Source organism: Halichoerus grypus, chromosome 2, assembly GCF_964656455.1.
Source record: "Halichoerus grypus chromosome 2, mHalGry1.hap1.1, whole genome shotgun sequence".
NCBI classification, from domain to species: domain Eukaryota; kingdom Metazoa; phylum Chordata; class Mammalia; order Carnivora; family Phocidae; genus Halichoerus; species Halichoerus grypus.
The window spans coordinates 128,699,465-128,722,667 of NC_135713.1; the positions used below are offsets into that span (position 1 = coordinate 128,699,465).

The 23,203-nt window shown below is 40.1% G+C and overlaps 1 protein-coding gene and 1 long non-coding RNA gene across 2 annotated transcripts in view; one reads left to right on the forward strand and one right to left on the reverse strand.

The window, feature by feature from the left end:
* The window catches only part of ADAMTS19 (ADAM metallopeptidase with thrombospondin type 1 motif 19), a 248,696-nt gene extending 225,621 nt beyond the window's left edge, over positions 1–23,075 (reverse strand). Inside the window, exons 1-2 of the mRNA XM_078067553.1 lie at positions 22,948–23,075; positions 21,677–22,329 (exon numbers count right to left, since the gene is read on the reverse strand). Of these exons, the coding sequence (XP_077923679.1) occupies positions 21,677–22,329; positions 22,948–23,020 (726 nt within the window). The 5' untranslated portion in view covers positions 23,021–23,075. The remainder of the gene's footprint in view (positions 1–21,676; positions 22,330–22,947) is intronic.
* The window catches only part of LOC118533318 (uncharacterized), a 34,668-nt gene continuing 33,269 nt past the window's right edge, over positions 21,805–23,203 (forward strand). Inside the window, exons 1-2 of the long non-coding RNA XR_004916185.2 lie at positions 21,805–21,880; positions 22,704–23,005. This is a non-coding gene — a long non-coding RNA (uncharacterized LOC118533318). The remainder of the gene's footprint in view (positions 21,881–22,703; positions 23,006–23,203) is intronic.

Genomic DNA, 23,203 nt, shown 5'->3' on the forward strand with positions numbered 1-23,203 from the left:
ATCATGATTCCTATAGCTAGAAGACATCTGTCTATACTCATATTACCAGAGAAATCATATTGCTTTGGTTTTTAATAAAAGGCTGTATACTGGAAATCTTGGCTCCGTTTAAATAAACAGAATTATTTGGATATAAGTTTACATTTAGGGAATAAGTCTGAATGTTTGTGACTAAAATCTACTTCCTGAAAAGGTTGATTTGGATTTTTTAAGTTTGTTTGAACTTACTTGTTTATTTTATTTGAACCTTGACCCTAACAACTTTGGTCTTTTTCACAGCAATGGGATATATGAAGCAGCACTGGAGTGTGATACCTAGATTCACACCCTAATTGTGCAAAGACATTAAGTGTAAAACTTCCTATTTTGTGTATCTTATTTGTACAACTCCAAATGAGTGGCTTTCCTTGTTCTCATAAATCCCTATGAATTTTAAATCTTGTATACTATAATATGGGCTATCAGTAGCTAATTCTGTTCCTTATCAGTCAACACAGTGTTCAAAAACGTCCCCTAATGACTGCTCCAGTAATAATAATTTCCAGATAACAAAAAAGCTTTTGTGTTGTTTCAGATGGAATTGCTCCCAAAATTGACCTTTAAACACAATTCCTATCAAAGGCCAGCAGACCCTATGTCAATATTAACAATCTGATCCTAAAATTTTGATAGAAATGTGAAGGATGGAGAATAGCCAAAACATTTTTTGAAAAGAAATCAAACTTGAAGTTCCCAAAAACATATTACAAAGCTACATAAATCATGACCTTATGGTATTGACATAAGGATAAACATTTATATTTATATAAAGAAGAGTATTAATAATTCAAAAGTAAACTTGTATTTATGGTTGACTTTCAACAAAATTCCTATGGCATTTCATGAGGAAATAACAAACTTTCCAGTAAATGGTGTTGAGAGAAAATTGGATATATACATGAAAGAGATTAATTTGGATTCTGCATTCACACCAAACACAAAAACTAACTCAGAATAAATCACAGACCTAAATATGAAAACCAAAAAAGTATGTAAGAAGATATATGCGACCAATGGGAGAAAGTCTATGCAACTTTAAGTTAGACACAGAGTTCTCAGATACAACACCGAAAGTACATTTGATAAAGAAAAAAATGATAAACTGGATTTTTTTTCAAAATTTATAAAAATTAGCTTTAGAAGACACCATTAAGAAACTGAATAGAAATGCACAGACTGGAAGAAAACAGTAGCAAATTGTGTATGTCTGACAAAACATTTACACCCAAGTATATAAAGAACTCTTAAAACCAAATAGTCAAAAGACAAAAAAAACTAATTTAAAATAGGCAAAAGATCTGATTAGACATTTCACCAAAGAGGATTTATGAGTAGCTATGAGACAGCACATGACAAGATGCTCCATACAGTCATCAGAGATATGCAAGTTAAAACCACAAGGAGATACCACTGCACAGCCATAGATTAGTTATGATCAAAATGAGAAAATAACAGGTGTTGTTGAGGATGTGGAAAAACTGGAATCCTGATACTTTGCTGGTAGGAATACAAACTGGTGCAGTACTTTGTAAAAGAATTCGCCAGTTTCCTAAAATATATATTTCCTAAAATATATAAAATGACCTAGCAATTCCGCTCCTAGACGTCTACCCCCGGGGAATGAAAATATATACCTACACAATGACTGTTCATATTACCATTATTCATAAGTGAAAAAGTGGAAACAACCCAAATTTCTACAACTTATGAAGAGATAAACAAAATGTAGTGTTATCTAAACAATGGCTTATTGGGGTGCCTGGGTGGCTCAGTCGGTTAAGCATCAGACTCTTGATTTCCACTCAGGTCATGATCTCAGGGTCATGGAATTGAGCCCTACACTGGGCTCCACGTTCAGCATGGAGTTTGTCTCTCTCCCTCCCCCTGCTTGTGCTCTCTCTCTCTCAGATAAATATATAGAATCTTTTTTTAAAAAAATTTTTTAAATGTTTATTATCCAGCAAGAAAAAAAATGAACTACTGATACATGCCACCACATGGAAGAACCTCAAAAACATTACACTAAGTTTAAGAAGCCTTAAACACAAGAGTCCAAATTTTATATGACTTCATTTATATGAACTATAAAGGCAAATCTATTGAAATAGAAAGTAAATTAGTGGTTTCCTGGGACTGCGGGTAAGAACAAAGTGACTGCAAATGGGTATGAGTGACCACTTGGGGGTGATAGAAATGTTCTAAAACTGGATAGCAGTGATGGCTGCACAATTCTATAAATGTACTAAAAGACACTGCATTGTACATTTGGGTGAATTTTAGGGTAAATAAATCATACCAGAAAAAAAAAGATAGTAGGAAAAAAAGCATTCACAATATCCTTTATGTTACATTTTAAATAATGATTTACCCTAGAAAAATCAGCTTGGCATATTCATGAATCTATCTTACTAATGAGAAATAATCATTTTTTTAATTTTATTTTTATTTTGTTATGTTAGTCCCCATACAGTACATCATTAGTTTTTGATGTAGTATTCCATGATCCATTGTTTTCTTATAACACCCAGTGCTCCATGCAATACATGCCCTCCTTAATACGCATCAGGGCTAACCCAACCCCCCACCCCCCTCCCCTCTAAAACCCTCAGTTTGTTTCTCTGAGTCCATAGTCTCTCATGGTTCATCTTCCCCTCCGATTCCCCCCTTTCATTTTTCTCTCCCTTCTCCTAATGTCCTCTGTGCTATTCCTTATGTTCCACAAGTAAGTGAAACCATATGATAATTGACTTTCTAATGAGAAATAATTAGATTCTACTTAGAAAAATTTCTGCATAGCAACATTCAACTTAAGATACTGATTCAATACTTTTTAAAACATTACTAATTAGAACCGCCTATTTTGAACTGACAGAATTCTAACTGGAGATCTACAGAGACAAAGGAATTATCCATGTTAGTAGACAAAACAGAGGATGCTAAATTAAATTTATTAAAAGACAGATATTTCCACAATGAATCACTCAGATATTACGCCTTGTTAGTTGTGTTTTTACATAATGGTTACTTCCATGATAAATGACTCAAACTTTCTATTTCGTTGTAATAAAATTCTGAAATGCTATGTATTCTATCTGCAATCACACAACCAGAGTCAGAAAACAGCACAAAGACTATGCTAATTATACGTAAGTTCCTCAAGTCAATAACTGAACTGCCCATCTAGGAATTGGGTACACTAAAATATTTGCTGATAATATAACACTTTTATAATGAAAATGTACCTATCACATTTTACTTACATACACTGGCATCTAAGTAATAATGGAAATACACCATTTGCACCTATTAGATTAGTGATATAATTATCTGCCTGGCCATTCCTCTTAGCAGGTTAATGTGTTGTGACTGTTAATTCTAATGAGTTTTATAGGACTCGTGACATCCAAACTCATAGAATATAAATTGAATAGATGAGACTTGTTATTTTATTTGTTAGTTATTTCTGCCATTTGAGATAGCTTACCATTTAATTCTTACACATCTCCCAGGTCCTCTTAACCCGACTACACTGTCCTGGCATTCCAGGGTAGATAATTTCTTACAAAGAGTTTATAATTTTCTCAGTGATTTTCTAATGTTCCTCAACAATGCACCTCAATCTTCATTTATCCACATCTAAATTGGCTGGCACCATAGACCCCTTTCAGTCTGAAGGTATGTTTCTTCCTTTGTTGCTGATCAACTTTATTTCATTACAATAACTATGGTGAAACAGCTGGAATAAGTCTCCTGTTAACATTACCCATAAAACTGTTGATACTTTTGTTGACTTACAAATTCTAGAATGGGAAGCAACTTTCAATTTCTATCTACTTTTTCACCTAAAGAGTAGAAAAACATTCGTACTGGCATGAAGGTCCCATTATATCACCTTCCAACTAACTAGTTCACATTTATAACTTGTTGAATAATGATTTGAAACCCATAAAATCCTTTCCAGCTCAATGAGATCTGAGTGGGTTCCTGGGAGGATGTTAAAGGCAAGGACAGAAGGTATCCAAGTTCACTGTAGGAGCTAAAAAGGAACATTAAAATCCATTCAAGACACCTAGGGTATAAAGTTTGGTGGATGTAACTCTAGTCTTTAAAGATGGTGAGTGCTGGAGTTTTCAAAGTCACTCAAAATTTAAATTCTAGTTAGTGAACATATAATGTAATATTGGTTTCACCAGCAGAATTTAGTGATTCATCACTTACATACAACACCCAGTGCTCATCATAACAAGTGCCCTCCTTAATACCCATCACCCATTTAGCCCGTCCCCCAACCCCCTTCCTCCATCAGTTTGTTCTCTACTATTAAAAGTCTCTTATGGTTTGCTTCCCTCTCTCTCTCTCTTCCCCCCGCCCTTCCCATATGTTCATCTGGTTTATTTCTTAAATTCCCAGTGGCTACCCTCAAATTTTAGCTTGCACAAGAATTACCTTGGATTCTTTTTAAATTCATTTCTTGGATCTGAGGCCCAGTCTGGGATTCTGATTTAAATGGAGAATTCCCAACTCCCTCAACCTCACCCCTACCACCATGATTTTGATAAAGCTGTCTGCACACCAGACTAAGAAAAAAAGCATTGAGAAGCAGTGATGTGGGCTCACTGCAGAAAGTGGTCATATATTTTAGATGAAGCCTGGCAGAAGTAAGAGGACAAAAAAAAAAATCTGGGGCAAAACATCTTTATGTGCTTGTGAAGAAAAAAACAAATGTTTAGATCTTATTTATTTATTTTTTTTTATGGAAAGCAACAGAAAAGCAGAAGATGTTAAATAGTGCCAAAATTGGCCTGGGCTCATCAGCTTCATTTCCTAATCATCTGAGTTAAAGCCTAAACAGTTAATAATTTATTGCAGATATATGCACATTAATTATGAAATGAAATCAAGTTTCTCTTGTTGGAAAAGTCAAGTACTAAACTCTCTAACCCCCAAGGGCCTTCTCAACACCGTCACGCAATAATTCTGTACAAATATCTGGGTAGCATTAAAATGGCTTAGTTCCCATTTTCTCACTTCTCTCAGTCTAGGGCTTGGCATAAGAATAAAGATGAGATGGAGACAAGATGATGTGCTCACTATGGCTGCACCCTAAATGCACTTTGAAGCAAGTTATGGTCCTCGCTTAGCCAAGGGAATCTTAACATTTCCTTTCAGGAAACCCCCCAAATCATAATCCAAGAGGGACAACTGGTTGTCCCACTGCCTCAAAATATGTCAAGATTACTTTCCTAAGGTAAGACACTTCCCATCTATCAGGAACCTGGAACTCCTCTGATTATTCGTTACTTTGTACATAGAAAGCCATAAAACCATCTGGGATAAAAATGTAACTGCAATTAAGCGGAAACATTCAATTGTGCATGAGTGCAATAAGAATGTGCTATTTTAGTGTTGCATAAAAAATACTTTAAGGCTCCTGTAAAGAATTTCCTGAATTTTAAAAGTATACCATACTATGATTCAGCTAATAAGTTCCAAATAAATATAAAACATTAATATTAATAATTAAATATTTAATAAGCAAATATTATTAAACAAAATTTCTTCTCATAAAATCGGTCCATGCCTGAATTCCTCAAGATATTAAGATATAGATTAATATATGATTAAAGAATTATTGACTTTTAATGTACAATGTCACTTAACCACCAGCATGATGATTCTTATTAGACTAATTTTTTATTAGAATTCACTGTATGATTGCCTTAAATAAGACTGGAGTATCTGCACAATCTACATACAGAAGCTTCTCGCGTGTCACCATTGGCAGAACCATGATCATACACACCATTCTGAATCTTAAACCATGGAATGCCTTAAACAGATGCGCTCTTTAAGGTGATAAAGAGATACTGAACACTTACTAAATCAGAGAATTGTGATGGACACAGGCAAGACAAGAAGTTGAAGCAAAGGAGCAGTTCCTTGGACTGTAAATACACTGAAGCAAGGAATTACTTCTTTTATTTTTTGGTCTCTGGGCATTCAGCACTCTCTCCATATATGTAAGTAGCCCACTAATTATGAATACTTACAATGTTCTGCCCTTGAAAACAACATCGCAATGAATAGGGTTATATATAAATCTTTTGCACACCTGTGAATATTCCTGAAAAGAAGAATAAGCATTTAAAATTTAAGTACATACAATACAAAAGCCTCGACCAATTTGCTCTCCTACAATGTGTAAGATTAAGTGTTCCCCAAGCATGGATATTATCAATTGGCATAATTTGTGCCAACCTAATGAACCAGAAATGATGTTTGAGGAAATCTGCTTTTACTAGCTTACCAATAAATTTGAAAACAATTGTGAGTGTTTATTTGATACTTATATTTCCTTTTCAGCATATACACTAAAAAGTGACTATCTATGGATGGTAAGTTCACAGATGACTTATTTTATATATTTTCCAAACTTTCTACAGTCAGCATGTATTATTTTGTTATTAACATTTATCTTTTTAAAACACTAACCCAAAAAGAGCTCTGGAATAGAAATGAAAAAGACTAAAAATCTAACAGAAAAATGAGTACAAGATATGAACTGTACATTTACAGGAAAGAAAGAATAAAAATATGAAAAGATTCTCAGCCTCACAAAAAATACCCGAAAAATGTCCATTAAAACTACAATGAAGTAACATTTTTTTTGCCTATTAGATTTCACAAACATCAATGTCTTTAACACCACCCATACTGGTAAACGCATGGAGGAAAGACGTACTCTCATACTCTGATTGCCTGAAGAGTACAGAGTGGCACCACCTCTGTGGGGTACAATCTGGCACCATCACCCCAAATTACCAATACAACATGCCCTTTGACAAAGATTTACATTACAAAGGCAAAATGGCATATCTACAGAGTCCTATTTATTTAATTTAGCACTGTTCATAATAGGAAAATATTAGAATTGATCAAATTATGTCAACACCGAACTGATTAAGTAGATTATGGAACATACTTGCAATCAGATAAAAGGGAACTATCAAAAAAAAGAAAGAGGGGGAAGAGCAAGATGGCAGAGGAGTGGGAGACATGGATTTCGTCTGGTCCCAGGAATTCAGCTGGATAGGGATCAAACCATTCTGAACACCTACGAACTCAACAGGAGATCGAAGAAAAGAATAGCAACAACTCTCTGAACAGAAAAGTGACCACTTTCTGGAAGGTAGGACATGCGAAGAAGTGAATCCGAGGCAATATTCAGGAGGATAGATGGCGGGGGGTGGGGCCTCCGACGGCCGCTTCTGGCAAGTGATAGAGCTGCGGAGCACAAAATCGGAACTTTTAGAGTCTGCTCCACTGAGGGACGTCGATCCAGTGGCTAAGCGGGGGGTGGAACCCTCGCAGGACAGTGTGGTCTCAGGACCATTGGGGTCACAGGAAGACCGGGCGTGCCTGAGTGCGGCAGAGCTCCCAGGTATCAGAGCGGGGAAGCCGGCTGCAGAGACGGAGCCGCGGCCCGGGCTCTCAGCTCGGGGTTGCCATAAACTGTGATCCGTGGTACAATCAGGCCACTGCTCCTCCAGCAAGGACCCAACAAGCGGCAGATCTGGGGAGACTCACCTTCCTCCCCGGGGAGGAGCGGCGCAGGAGTGCACCACAGGGATCTGCTGGGTTTGGAGACTCCAGACAGGGTCGTGTGCCAGAGATAGAAACCCTCGGTCACAGGCCGGGTGAGCATGGAGTGTGGCCGGAGACCGGGGAGATGGGAGTGACTGACTGCTTTTCTCTGGGGGCGCACTGAGAAGTGGGGCCCCGAGTTCTCGGCTCCTCTGGGGCAGAGATTGGGAGGCCGCCATTTTCACTCTTGGCCTCCAAAGCTGTAGGGAAAACTTGCAGGGAACAAAAGCTCCCGAGAGCAAACCCAAGCAGATTACTTAGCCTGGACCGGGCAAGGACGGGGCAATTCCGCCTCTGGCAAAGACATTTGGGAACCACAGCAACAGGCCCCTCCCCCAGAAGATCAGCAAGAACAGCCAGCCAAGACCAAGTTTACTGATCAATGAGAATGGCAGAACTCCAGCGCTAGGGGAATACTGCACATAGAATTCATGGCTTTTTTACCATGATTCTTTAGTCTTTCAAAGTTAATTTTTTTTAACAGTATTTTTTTTTTTGAATTTTTCTTTTTCCCTTTTTCAACCAAAATCCTATCAATCCCTTTTTTAAAAAACATTTTTTATTTTTCATATTTAGAGTCATATTCTATCCCTGCATAGTAGTTACCCTTATTTTTGGCATATATATATAAGTTGTTCTCTCTTTAAAATTTTGAGATATAGTTTCTTCTAACAGATCAAAATATACCATAAATCTCTAGTGTATGGCTTTGTTCTAGTCTCCTGCCTGATCACATTCTCTCCCTTTTTTTTTCCTCTTTTTTTTTAAATCCTCTTCTTTCTTTTTTCAACCAACTTCTTATTTTACCAATTCCTTTTATAAAATCTTTTATACATTTCATCTTTACAGTCATATTCCATCCCTTCATCGTATTAACCCTTTTTTTCTTTTAAGATTTTATTTATTTATTTGACAGAGGGAAACACACTGAGAGAGGGAACACAAGCAGGGGGAATGGGAAAGGGAGAAGCAGGCTTCCCACGGAGCAGGGAGCCCGATGCAGGGCTCGATCCCAGGACACTAGGATCATGACCGGAGCCGAAGGCAGCTGCTTAACGACTGAGCCACCCAGGCACCCCTTAACCCTTCTTTTTGTACATATATAAGTTTTCCTTTCCTTAAAATTTTGGGAGGCACTTTCTTGATACAGACCAAAATACACCCAAAATCTAGTGTGTGGCACTGATTTATGCACCAGCCTGATCATATTCTGGTTTTTTTTTGTTTTCTTCTGTTTTTGTTTGTATTTATCTTTTTCTTTTTTTTTTTTCTTTTTCTTTTTTTCTTTCTTTCCCTTTCTTTTCCCCCAGTTTCAGGACTTTTCTGATTTGTTTAGAGTATATTTTCTGGGGACGTTGTTACCCTGTTAGCATTTTGTTCTCTCATTCATCTATTCTCTTCTGGACAAAAGGACAAGACGGAAAAAATCATCTCAACAAAAAGAACAAGAGGCAGTACCGACTGCCAGGGACCTACTCAATACGGACATTAGTACAATGTCAGAGCTAGAGTTCAGAATGATGATTTTAAAGATACTAGCTGGGCTTGAAAAAAGCATGGAAGTTATTAGAGAAACCCTTTCTGGAGAAATAAAAGAACTAAAATCTAACCAAGTCGAAATCAAAAAGGCTATTAATGAGGTGCAATCAAAAATGGAGGCTCTAGGGCGCCTGGGTGGCTCAGTTGGTTAAGCGACTGCCTTCGGCTCAGGTCATGGTCCTGGAGTCCCGGGATCGAGTCCCACATCAGGCTCCCTGCTCAGCGGGGAGTCTGCTTCTCCCTCTGACCCTCCTCCCTCTCATGCTCTCTGTCTCTCGTTCTCTCTCTCTCAAATAAATAAATAAAATCTTTAAAAAAAAAAAAAAAATGGAGGCTCTAACTGCTAGGATAAATGAGGCAGAAGAGAGAATCAGTGATATAGAAGACCAAATGATGGAAAATAAAGAAGCTGAGAAAAAGAGAGATAAACAACTACTGGATCACTAGGGCAGAATTCGAGAGATAAGCTCTACCATAAGACGAAACAACATTAGAATAATTGGGATCCCAGAAGACGAAGAAAGAGAGAGAGGGGCAGAAGGTATATTGGAGCAAATTATAGCAGAGAACTTCCCTAATTTGGGGAAGGAAACAGGCATCAAAATCCAGGAGGCACAGAGAACCCCTCTCAAAATCAATAAAAATAGGTAAACACCCCGACATCTAATAGTAAAACTTACGAGTCTCAGAGACAAAGAGAAAATCCTGAAAGCAGCTTGGGAGAAGAGCTATGTAACCTACAATGGTAGAAACATTAGATTGGCAACAGACCTATCCACAGAGACCTGGCAGGCCAGAAAGGACTGGCAGGATATATTCAGAGCACTAAATGAGAAAAGTACGCAGCCAAGAATACTATATCCAGCTAGGCTGCCATTGAAAATAGAAGGAGAGATAAAAAGCTTCCAAGACAAACAAAAACTAAAGGAATTTGCAAACACGAAACCAGCCCTACAACAAATATTGAAAGGGGTCCTCTAAGCAAAGAGAGAGCCTAAAAGCAACATAGACTAGAAAGGAACACAGACAATATACAGTAACACCTTACAGGCAATACAATGGCACTAAATTCATATCTTTCAAGAGTTACCCTGAATGTAAATGGGCTAAGTGCCCCAATCAAAAGACACAGGCTATCAGTTTGGATTAAAAAACAAGACCCATCGATATGCTGTCTGCAAGAGACTCATTTTAGACCCAAAGACACCCCCAGGTTGAAAGTGAGGGGGTGGAAAACCATCTACCATGCTAATGGACACCAAAAGAAAGCTGGGGTGGCAATCCTTATATCAGACAAATTAGATTTTAAACCAAAGACTGTAATAAGAGATGAGGAAGGACACTATATCCTACTTAAAGGGTCTATCCAACAAGAAGATCTAACAATTGTAAATATCTATGCCCCTAACATGGGAGCAGCCAATTATATAAGCCAATTAATAACAAAAGCAAAGAAACAGATTGACAACAATACAATAATAGTGGGGGACTTTAACACCCCCCTCACTGAAATGGACAGATCATCTAAGAAAAAGATCAACAAGGAAAAAAAGACTTTAAATGACACACTGAACCAAATGGACTTCACAGATATATTCAGAACATTCCATCCCAAAGCAACAGAATACACAATCTTCTCTAGTGCCCATGGAACATTCTCCAGAATAGATCACATCCTAGGTCACAGATCAGGTCTCAACCGGTACCAAAAGATTGGGATCATTCCCTGCATATTTTCAGGCCACAATGCTTTGAAACTAGAACTCAATCACAAGAGGAAAGTCAGAAAGAACTCAAATACATGGAGGCTAAAGAGAAACCTACTAAAGAATGAATGGGTTGGGGCGCCTGGGTGGCTCAGTTGGTTGAGCGACTGACTTCAGCTCAGGTCATGATCTCAGGGTCCTGGGATCGAGCCCCGCATTGGGCTCCCTGCTTGGCGGGAAGCCTGCTTCTCCCTCTCCCACTCCCTCCGCTTGTGTTCCCTCTCTCGCTGTCTCTCTCTCTGTCAAATAAATGAATAAAATCTTAAAAAAAAAAAAAAGAATGAATGGGTCAAACAGGAAATTAAAGAAGAATTAAAAAACCTCATGGAAACAAATGAAAATGAAAACACAACTATTCAAAATCTTTGGGATACAGCAAAGGCAGTCCTAAGAGGAAAGTGTATAGCAATATAAGCCTTTCTCAAGAAACAAGAAAGGTCTCAAATACACAACCTAACCCTACACCTAAAGGAGCTGGAGAAAGAACAGCAAATAAAGCCTAAACCCAGCAAAGGAAGAGAAATAATAAAAACCAGAGCAGAAATCAATGAAATAGAAACCAAAAGAACAGTAGAACAGATCAACAAAACTAGGAGCTGGTTCTTTGAAAGAATTAACAAGATTGATAAACCCCTGGCCAGACTTATCAAAAAGAAAAGAGAAATGACCCAATTCAACAAAATCATGAATGAAAGAGGAGAGATCACAACCAACACCAAAGAAATACAAACAATTATAAGAACATATTATGAGCAACTCTATGCCAGCAAATTAGATAACCTAGAAGAAATGGATGCATTCCTAGAGATGTATCAACTACCAAACTGAACCAGGAAGAAATAGAAAACCTGAACAGACCTATAACCACTACGGAAATTGAAGCAGTCATCAAAAATCTCCCAACAAACAAAAGCCCAGGGCCAGATGGCTTCCCAGGGGAATTCTACCAAACATTTCAAGAAGAATTAATACCTACTGTTCTGAAACTGTTCCAAAAAATAGAAATGGAAGGAAAACTTCCAAACTCGTTTTATGAGGCCACCATTACCTTGATCCCAAAACCAGACAAAGACCCCATCAAAAAGGAGAATGACAGACCAATATCCTTGATGAACATGGATGCAAAAATTTTCACCAAAATACTAGCCAATAGGATCCAACAGTACATTAAAGCATTATTCACCACGACCAAGTGGGATTTATTCCTGGGCTGCAAGGTTGGTTCAACATCTGCAAATCAATCGATGTCATACAATACATTAATAAAAGAAAGAACAAGAACCATATGATCCTCTCAATAGATGCAGAAAAAACATTTCACAAAGTACAGCATCCTTTCTTGATCAAAACTCTTCAGAGTATAGGGATAGAGGGTACATACCTCAATATCATAAAAGCCATCTATGAAAAACCCACAGCAAATATCATTCTCAATGGGGAAAAACCGAGGGCTTTCCCCCTAAGGTCAGGAACACGGCAGGGATGTCCACTATCTCCACTGCTATTCAACATAGTATTAGAAGTCCTAGCTACAGCAATCAGACAACAAAAAGAAATCAAAGGCATCCATATCGGCAAGGAAGAAGTCAAACTCTCACTCTTTGCAGATGATATGATACTTTATGTGGAAAACCCAAAAGACTCCACCCCAAAACTGCTAGAACTCATACAGGAATTCAGTCAAGTGGCAGGATATAAAATCAATGCACAGAAATCAGTGGCATTCCTATACACCAACAACAAGACAGAAGAAAGAGAAATTAAGGAGTCGATCCCATTTACAATTGCACCCAAAACCATAAGATACCTAGGAATAAATCTAACCAAAGAGGCAAAGGATCTGTACTCAGAAAACTATAAAATACTCATGAAAGAAATTGAAGAAGACACATAGAAATGGAAAAACGTTCCATGCTCATGGATTGGAACAACAAATATTGTGAAGATGTCAATCCTACCTAGAGCAATCTACACATTCAATGCAATCCCCATCAAAATACCATCCACTTTCTTCAAAGAAATGGAACAAATAATCCTAAAATTTGTATGGAACCAGAAAAGACCCCAAATAGCCAGAGGAATGTTGAAAAAGAAAAGCAAAGCTGGCGGCATCACAATTCCGGACTTCCAGCTCTACTACAAAGCTGTGATCATCAAGACAGTATGGTACTGGCACAAAAACAGACACATAGATCAATGGAACAGAATAGAGAGCCCAGAAATGGACCCTCAACTATATGGTCAACTAATCTTTGACAAAGCAGGAAAGAATGTCCAATGGAAAAAAGACAGTCTCTTCAACAAATGGTGTTGGGAAAATTGGACAGCCACATGCAGAAGAATGAAACTGGACCATTTCCTTACACCACACACAAAAATAGACTCAAAATGGATGAAAGACTTAAATGTGAGACAGGAGTCCATCAAAATCCTAAAGGAGAACACAGGCAGCAACCTATTTGACCTCAGCTGCAACAACTTCCTCCTAGAAACATCGCCAAAGGCAAGGGAAGCAAGAGCAAAAATGAACTATTGGGACCTCATCAAGATAAAAAGCTTTTGCACAGCAAAAGAAACAGTCAACAAAACCAAAAGACAACTGACAGAATGGGAGAAGATATTTGCAAATGACATATCAGATAAAGGGCTAGTATCCAAAATCTATAAAGAACTCATCAAACTCAACACCCAAAGAACAAAGAATCCAATCAAGAAATGGGCAGAAGACATGAACAGACATTTTTCCAAAGAAGACATCCAAATGGCCAATAGACACATGAAAAAGTGCTCAACATCGCTCGGCATCAGGGAAATCCAAATCAAAACCTCAATGAGATATCACCTCACACCAGTCAGAATGGCTAAAATTAACAAGTCAGGAAACGACAGATGTTGGCGGGGATGCGGAGAAAGGGGAACCCTCCTCCACTGTTGGTGAGAAGGGAAGCTGGTGCAGCCACTCTGGAAAACAGTATGGAGGTTCCTCAAAAAGTTAAAAATGGAGCTACTATACGATCCAGCAATTGCACTACTGGGTATTTACCCCAAAGATACAAATGTAGGGATCCGAAAGGGTATACCCCGATGTTTATAGCAGCAATGTCCACAATAGCCAAACTGTTGAAAGAACCAAGATGTCCATCGACAGATGAATGGATAAAGAAGATGTGGTATAGGGGCGCCTGGGTGGCTCAGTCGTTAAGCGTCTGCCTTCAGCTCAGGTCATGATCCCAGGGTCCTGGGATCGAGCCCCGCATCGGGCTCCCTGTTCGGCCAGGAGCCTGCTTCTCCCTCTCCCACTCCCCCTGCTTGTGTTCCCTCTCTAGCTGTCTCTCTCTCTCTGTCAAATAAATAAATAAAATCTTAAAAAAAAAAAAAAAGAGGTGGTATATATATACAATGGAATATTATGCAGCCATCAAAAGGAATGAGATCTTGCCATTTGCAACAACATGGATGGAACTGGAGGGTGTTATGCTGATTGAAATAAGTCAATCAGAGAAAGACATGTATCATATGACCTCACTGATATGAGGAATTCTTAATCTCAGGAAACAAACTGAGGGTTGCTGGAGTGGTGGGGGGTGGGAGGGATGGGGTGGCTGGGTGATGGACATTGAGGAGGGTATGTGCTATGGTGAGCGCTGTGAATTGTGCAAGACTGTTGAATCACAGATCTGTACCTCTGAAACAAATAATACATGTTAAAAAAAAAAAAAAGAAGAAGAAGAAGATAGCAGGAGGGGAAGAATGAAGGGGGGGAAATTGGAGGGGGAGATGAACCATGAGAGACGATGGACTCTGAGAAACAAACTGAGGGTTCTAGAGGGGAGAAGGATGTGTTAACCTGGTGATGGGTATTAAAGAGGGCACATACTGCATGGAGCACTGGGTGTTATACACAAACAATGAATCATGGAACACTACATCAAAAACTAATGATGTAATGTATGGTGATTAACATAACAATAAAAAATTTTAAAAAAAGAAAGAAGAATCTCTGTGCACTCATATGTGGTAATCTCACATGTGCATGCATGTGTGTATGTGTATAAATAATGTAGGCTTAAAAACTATAAATTTATATACACATATTTATTTGTTTATTTATCAACTGCTTCTAGACCACACACTAGAAACTAATAACCCTAGCTACATCTAGGAAGGAATATAGCAATAACTGGAAAAAAGGGGTTTGAGGAAGACTTTTCATTGCATACCTTTTTGGAGGTTCTGTTTGGTAAAGTTTGAGTCCTTATAATTTTGAAAATGATATTATTTTGTCTTTAGGTTTGCATGGTAGTTTGGCTCTTAACTATAGAGAACAAACTGAGGGTTACTGGAGGGGAGGGGGTTGGGGAGACAGGTTAAATAGGTCAGATGGGTAGAAAGGAGGGCACTTGTGATGACCATTGGGTGTTGTATGTAAGTGATGAATCACTAAATTCTACACCTGAAACTAATATTGCACTGTATGTTAACTAACTGGAATTTAAATAAAAACTTGAAAAAAAAGAATGTTAGCTGGTCTGAGTCCTGGATTCCAAATCACATTTCCTCAGAACTCTAAAATTATCAACTCATGATCCTCTAGCATCTAACACTCATTCCATTAGAGATAATCATTCCCTTATTAAACCTGTAGAATTTTCTCTTTCTCTTTGATTTTCTAATATTCTCCCACAATATGTCTAGGCATGGGTCTCTACTAATACCACCGTGAGCTTGGTGATTCATCCTTCGATCTGAAGGTGTGCGTCTTCCTTTAACTCTGGAAATGAGATTATGATACAAAAAAAAAGCTGTGTTAACCTCTATCTAACCTATATTAGTTATATCAGCCAAATCAACTGGAATCACTGAATTAAATAACACTCTCCACACCATCTAGAAAATATGACCACTGAGGCATACAACATGCAGAATACACATAGCTCATAGATTCCTCTCGTCTTGCTACTTGAAATTATCTCTACCAACCAGCCTGTATGTTGACCAAGAATCAGCTGAATTTGCTTGAACGCACAAAGGTACAATGTTCTGTAATCATGTAATTTAATCAGACACTAAATATTAAACAGCAAAATACAAGTGCAAAAGTGTCTTTGTTTCCTTGAAAAATTTGGAAAAACTTGAGAAAGGTAAGTTGCTAAAGGAAAACTGCTCTAATTTTATTTGGGATGAAACAACTGTAAAAGATTTGAAATTTTTAAAAGTCCAGGATTCTACATATAAGTTATGTTGAGTCTGTCTTTAGTTTTTCTTCCAAATACAGAAATTTATATTGGAAATTAGTTTGTATGCCTGCTGGGTGAGGCTCACCTATACGACCTCACATCCAAAGCCTGGCTGATAAATATATATATATATATATGATTTAAATTAGATTCAAATCTTTAGGGTATATTGCATGCATTTTAAAAATTCTATCCTTTATAAATGGGCGGAGGTAAATAATCATATATGTGCTCAACGTTTACTGTATAAGGTGTTTATCATGGAGTTATTTATAAAAGTGAAAAATTGGAACAACAGGACATTGGTCAAATAAATTACACTACACTCACACACACAAAATTCTATCCTTTCACTTACTTTTAAAAGTTAACCGCTATTAGATAAATTTGAACCATCTAGATCTAGGATTCATGGCTCACAACTTTTCTTTCATACTGTGGATCCATTTGTCTTTTATATTACGTTCTGGGAGAATTTCTGGGCCTGATCTTCTAGGTCAGAAATTTACCTGTCAGTTCATTGATGGAGTTTTTAATTCTAATGACCACTTATTTTTAGATACATTGTTTTTTGTTTTTTTTTTTTAAAGATTATTTATTTATTTGAGAGAGAGAGAATGAGAGAGAGCAAGCACATGAGAGGGGGGAGGGTCAGAGGGAGAAGCAGACTCCCTGCCGAGCAGGGAGCCCGATGCGGGACTCGATCCAGGGACTCCAGGATCATGACCTGAGCCGAAGGCAGTCGCTTAACCAACTGAGCCACCCAGGCGCCCTATTTTTAGATACCTTGTATCTATCTTTTTTTTTTTTCTGGACAGCAGCTGTTGCTGTATTTTTTTTTAATTTATTTTTTCCATGAATATATATCCGCTCTTATACTTCTGTTAAAGTATCCATCTATTCTATTAATTTTGTTGCTCCATATACTAACAAGCCAGAGTCTGAGGACTCTCCTTTACATGGTTCATTTTCTTAAGAGTGTGATATTCTTGGATGTCAGCTCATATCTTTTTGGTTTCCCTGCTCACCTATCTGTTGTGACTCCTCAGGTTATTTGGTGAAACAGGTGGGCCCTTCTTCTGGGTGAAGGGAGCCAATAGATCATCTTTTTAGAAGGGAGATGCTGTGTCCTCTAGTGTCACCAACATGTCTGGGAAAGCTCAGCTTTTATCCTTTCTGTTCTTGCCTAGACATGCACATGTGGCTTCCACTGCTGGTCATAATTGGACATGAAAAAAAGCCAATGCCACCTCTGCTCCCTGCATTCCTGCTCCCTGCACTTCTGGTGAATCCCCACCCAGTTCATGGAGGTTTCCTAATGTCTCCATGTTCTCCATTAATCCAGTCCAAACTGTTTTCAGTCTTTAAGGAGATATTCAACATGTCTGAGGTACTAATGGCATTCTTTTATAATATTGCTTTAGATTTACTTAGAAGATCTTTTCTGTGGCTCCTAAGATTTGGCTTGAACCAAGAAGGTAGATGAGTGAGGTTCGTCTGCAGTCTTTACTTTTTTTCATTTGGATGATCATGCCACTTCCCACTCTGCTAGTACACGACCCTTCCCCGGACTCTGCCAGGACACTCCCCTCCTGCCTTAGTACTGGTACCTGAGAAAGTGCCTTGTCTGGAATGGATACCCTAAAATATTTAACTGTTCAAAACTGGCTGTGGCATCGAATGTAGTGATGCAAAAAAAAAAAAAAAAGGAGTAAACTGCCAAAAAAAAAGAAAAGAAAAGAAACTGAATTTACACAAGACTGCAGATTCTGTATAAAGAGCTAATCAAAATGACTACTGTATAAAACTTAAAAATTAAGGGGATAAAGTTTTAGTAGTCACTCTTCATCCTCCTAGAAGAATAATCCAAATATTAATGATGACCATTTCAACAGTCCATTTAGAGGGAACCACAGGCAAGGTGTATCATGATCTAGTTTATCCTGTTGACATGTGCTTTTTAAAAAAAAAAAAAATTAATGCGTTTGTTTTGAGCCAACATAATTGTTGCACTCTTTCATAATATTTAATTTGTTGCTTTTTTGTATTTTAAGTTTTAGAGATTGTTATTTAAAACATAATAAAGTTCTGTATATGCTGTATTTTGTTCAGTGATTTTTATTGAGTGCCGACTCAAAACCAGGTATCTTACGATGTTGTGGAAATGAAAAGAAATGAGTAAGAAAGTAGCATCAAAGCACTTGGGGCATACCTATATTTGTACCTATCTCAAGCTATTGTATATCCGTTTCCATTTGTCACTGGCAAGGCAGGCTGGAAGCTCCCTGAAACATACATCAAGGCTTTTTCATCTACTTTTTGTATTCTCCATATCTGCACAATGCCTTGCTCAGAGGACTTGCTCAATAAATGTTTAATTGCTTAGTATTAGGATATTTATGTGCCTACTGGATCTAATATGTGGCTCAAATAAGATTATTCTTCAATATTAGAGACTAAGAAGGGGAAACAGAAATAGTAAGAACACTTCATACATCTATTGCTAGTATATAAATGCAATTTGTGTGTTTTATAAATAGGAAAAATGAGATCCAGAAAGATTAAGTACTTTGAAGAGGCAGCACCTGACCATGTACCCAAAATATCTATTCTAGCACTTTCCCTTTCACAGCACAAGTCAGACTGATATCTGGAGAATGAATTGGCCAACCTTATAAATGTTTACCACTATGCAATACTGGGTAGTTGATGATCTATGTCCTCTGATAGAGACTCTTGGGTCTTTTCAAATATGCACTAATCCAAAGAGAGGGGAGGGGAAGGTACACTTAGTTATCTACTCTTTTTGGCAACTAAAGATCAGAAAGCTTTCACTTACTGAGAAGAAAAAAACTGTTGCAAACGAAAAGCAGTTGCATTTATAATTAATTCACCCCCACGGAAAGTCATTATGATTCCTCACATTAGAATGAGAGGATCACAGAATTCTGGAAATACAGAAGAATAAGATGTAGCCCCATGATAATCAACAGTTAGGAAAAGCCCATAGTCCAGCAGACAAGGCTTTTGAGGTCTGATCTCACCAAACATTTTAGGATCATTTCCCCTTATTGCACCTTCTAGCCCAGTCACAGGAGATTCTTATTTTCAGTTCCTTGATAGGTCTCCACTTTTATATCTTCAGCATCATCCCTTTATCTAAAACACTCTTCAGCCTTGTTCTGCCTGGGGAAAGCCTCCTCATGCTTCAGTTAAACTCTGCTTTGGGAAGCCTTCCCCAACTTTCCAAGCTGGATTTACCTCAGGCATAAGATCTGATTCAGCACCTCACTGTTCCATAGATACCTGGGTCATAACCACTTGTGTATGATGTCCTTCTCCCAATCTGTAAGTCCCTAATGCAGGATGTGGGATACATTTAACATCTAATAGAATTTCAATTCTATCCTCCAGTTTTTAATTAAATCATCCAATTCTCTCATTTAATGAATGAAAACTGAAGCCCAGAGAGGTAAGGGACTTGTCAATTGTCAGGGTACAAGCCAATGTCAGAGCTCAGATAACAAATTATGCTCTCTTTCCTTATCCACCCTCATAAGGGAAAAAGGCCTGGCATGGTAGAGTCTGGAGTAACAAACCCACTCTTCTTGGCTATCTGCCTAACTTTTTACTCAAAAGTCTGACTGCTATACTGTATTGCTGGCAACGTCAGATTTCCTCAATAACAAAGACTTCCCAGTTCAGAACATATACATATGTGGCTAATAGGAAAAGTGAGTAAAAGTCCAACATGATAAATAGGGAAGTATGTCAAACTCCTATTCAGTCTATGAAAAACCTACTCATAATTCTAACTTTGCTCCCTTAAGTATGGAGAGAAAGCATAGCTCATTTGGAAAATGTGACCAAAAGCCCACATTTCAACACAGTGAAATGCTTTATCCCCTATTGCTTCTACCACACCAGGAACTTTCTATATGTAATTATTTAATCCCTGGCCAAAAACTAGTGGACAATGAAATCCCCACAAAATGTTTCCCCCACTGAAGTGTTCAAATATCAGTTCCACAAAAAACATTTTTAAAAGCTTTTCGTGTATTTTTTCCATGCCAACTTTTTTCACTCATGGCTAAAAATGTCCATATTTGAATATTCATCATTATGAGCATCTGGTAAAATATAGCCCTGTCCAGCAATTTACATCATTGGACTTTGAGACCTTAGGAGGGCATAGGTAAAAATTTCCAGTTTCATTTTGTCTGGATTTTGACCATCTTTTTCCATTTCATGGCTTTGGGTGGCTTTAATTGTGCAGATATTTTCTGCTCTCCATTACTATTGGGTTTTTCTAGAAATGAGCAGGTTGCTTTCAGACAAGTCTTTGTGGATTTCATCAATGGCTCATTAGGAACAGCAAAATGAAGCCACAAATCACATGAGCGTTTTCAATATCTTGTGGGTTTTGCCTTAAACCAGTAATAAAGGCCACAATGATGATGGCTGCGTAATAACATGAAGGTACTTAATGCCTCTGAACTGTACATCTAAAAATGGTTAAAAGGGTAAATTTTATGTTATGTGTACTTTACCACAAAATAAAGGCCAACTTACAGGAGGTAACAATTATCCCCAAACCTGGGTCAGAGCAGAGGAGAGAAAATCCCATGATGATCTCTATTGTTCAGATAGAGTAAATGATTTTTATTTTCAGGTTCCAACAGGCCTCTCAGCAAGGCTCCCATCCCTACCACCTTCTACCATGGAGTGGAGAAGAGAAGAACCAACTATAGCCAGGTAAAATGTAAACCTCAGAAAAGAAAAAGTTAAATCACAGAACCATGACCCTTTGCATACCTACTGGGTTCTAAGGTCAGACTGGGTTCTAAGGTCACTCATCAGTCCACAGCTCCCAGTCTCTCAGTGACTCCTTCTCCACTCCTGTCCCTCCCAGAACACTGAACAGGTGTCCAGTGTGGCTGTGCATGCGTTTAAATTCTAGACAGCTGTCAGAATGTAATTCCCTAGAGAACTGTTCTGACAACTTTGAAGTAGGACATGAAAAAAAAAAAAGGTAATAAATGCAGAACTGGGGGTGGGGGCAGACCCAGAGGAGATTCTGCAGTGAGCAGATTGGTTGTCTTCCAAACTCCTAAAAGACACCACGTGGTGGGCTTATTTTGAAATACAGAAAGAAGTAAAACCAGTGGGAAGAGTTACCAGGAGACAGTCTGATACAGTAATCAAAAGAAACGTGTAACCGTATAGAAGGAGAAGGCTCTTAATCCATCCAGTTAGGCTTCAGATTCACTGACTGCCCTGGAGATTTCAATGGGAGGTAAACCGTATAGACTTCCTGCGTAGTGGAGACTAGGGTGAAGTTCAGGGCGACCACTTCGGAAGGGGACGAGGTGCATGCAAGCCAGCCTGGTGTGTGTGGGCAGAGGGCGGAGTGGCGGGAAAGTGGAGAGTAGGGGAAGGAAGGGCGCTTACCAGGCCACCTCCACAGGTGCTGAAAGAGGCCAGCGAGCCCGGGTGCCGCAGCACCGCTCCGGTGTAGAAGCAGGAGGCGTCGGGCGGCGCCGGAGGGCGCGGGGCGGCTGCTGCCCGCGTGGGGCCGGGGCCGGGGCCGGGACTCGGCCGCTGTTCCACCGCGAAGCGCGGCGCCAGGAAGCGGCCATCTCTCCGGAGCAGCAGGTACAGGTCCCGGGAGAAGGCCGGGATCCGCAGCAGTACCTCGTCGCCGTCCGGCTCGGCTTCCTGGCCCGGGGGAGGAGACGGGGGTGGCTGTGGGGGCGGCGGCTGCCACGAGGCCGGGGCGCCCGGGGACAGGGCGGCAGCCCCGCTGGATCCCCGCGGCAGTTCCTGCGACTCGAACTCCTCGTCCTCCTCGCCCGCCCGCGGCGACGGCGGCCGAGGCTGGGGCGGAGGCTCGGACTGGCCCTCCGCCGGCTCCACCGGCGGCGCCGGGGCCACGGAGCGCACCTCGCGTGAGCTGCCGGCCGCCTGCGCCCGGGCGCTTCCGCCGCGCACCCAGCCTGGGTCCGCGCTGCCCCCGCTGCCGCCGGCCGCGTCCACTGGCTCCCGGCGCCAGAGTGCAGGAAACACGACTTCCCACTCCTCGCGGTCGGGGGCGAACTGCAGCCCTGCGGGCGGGGCAGACAGAGAAGTGCGGGGCGTAAAGTGCCGCGGTTCCAGTAGCACAAGCATTCCCAGGCTCACACTCGGTTCAGACCCAAGGCTCTCGTGTTAATGTGTTGGAGACCACCCGTCTAGCCCCTGAAACTCTTGCAACCCCTGAAGCCTTGCGATCAGATTACAGACCCCAGCATTTTCCAAAATAAAAGTACGATTATATGGGGGGGAGGGGTGAAGGAGTGGGGCCGCAAAGTTTGGTGACAGCACTTAGTAGGTGAAGGAAAACCGGTGCAAAGACTCCAACACAGATAAATTATTTTCTTAAGTATACGTCAGAGCAAAGCATCGCTATCAATTGCTGTACTTCCCCATTTTCCTCCAGGTGCTGTAAACGTACCTTTGCAAACGTTACTGCTCTCATTAATTCCACGATGCTTAAAATGAGGTCGAGAGAAGTGCATTTCGCTCGAGCATGACCCCTTCATCTGCACCCGCACGCTCCTTTTTATTGCTACCCACTGAGTCCTGCTCACCGCGCACCGGCTGCACCAGCCCTGCCTCCCCGTGCGTTCCCGGTTTCCGCTGGGGAAGTTGGAAAGCCAGCCGAAAGTCTCGGCAGAACTCACCTGAAACGATCCCATTCGACAAGACCCCCAGCTGGTAAAGGAGGCAGCAGCAGCAGATGTGAGTAAGGCGCATCTCGAGGCTCTTTCCGTGACCGCGCTCCCGCGGCCGCGGCTCCCTGCCCCGCGCGCGCCTCCTTGCGCGATCCACCGCGGGCGCCGCCGCCTCCCCGGAGCGCAAGGAGGCCAGGCGGCGAGTTTGCCCAGGCCCTTTGTCTGCCGGGGGGTGGGAGGGGGGGCTGCTGTGTGACTCCGAGAG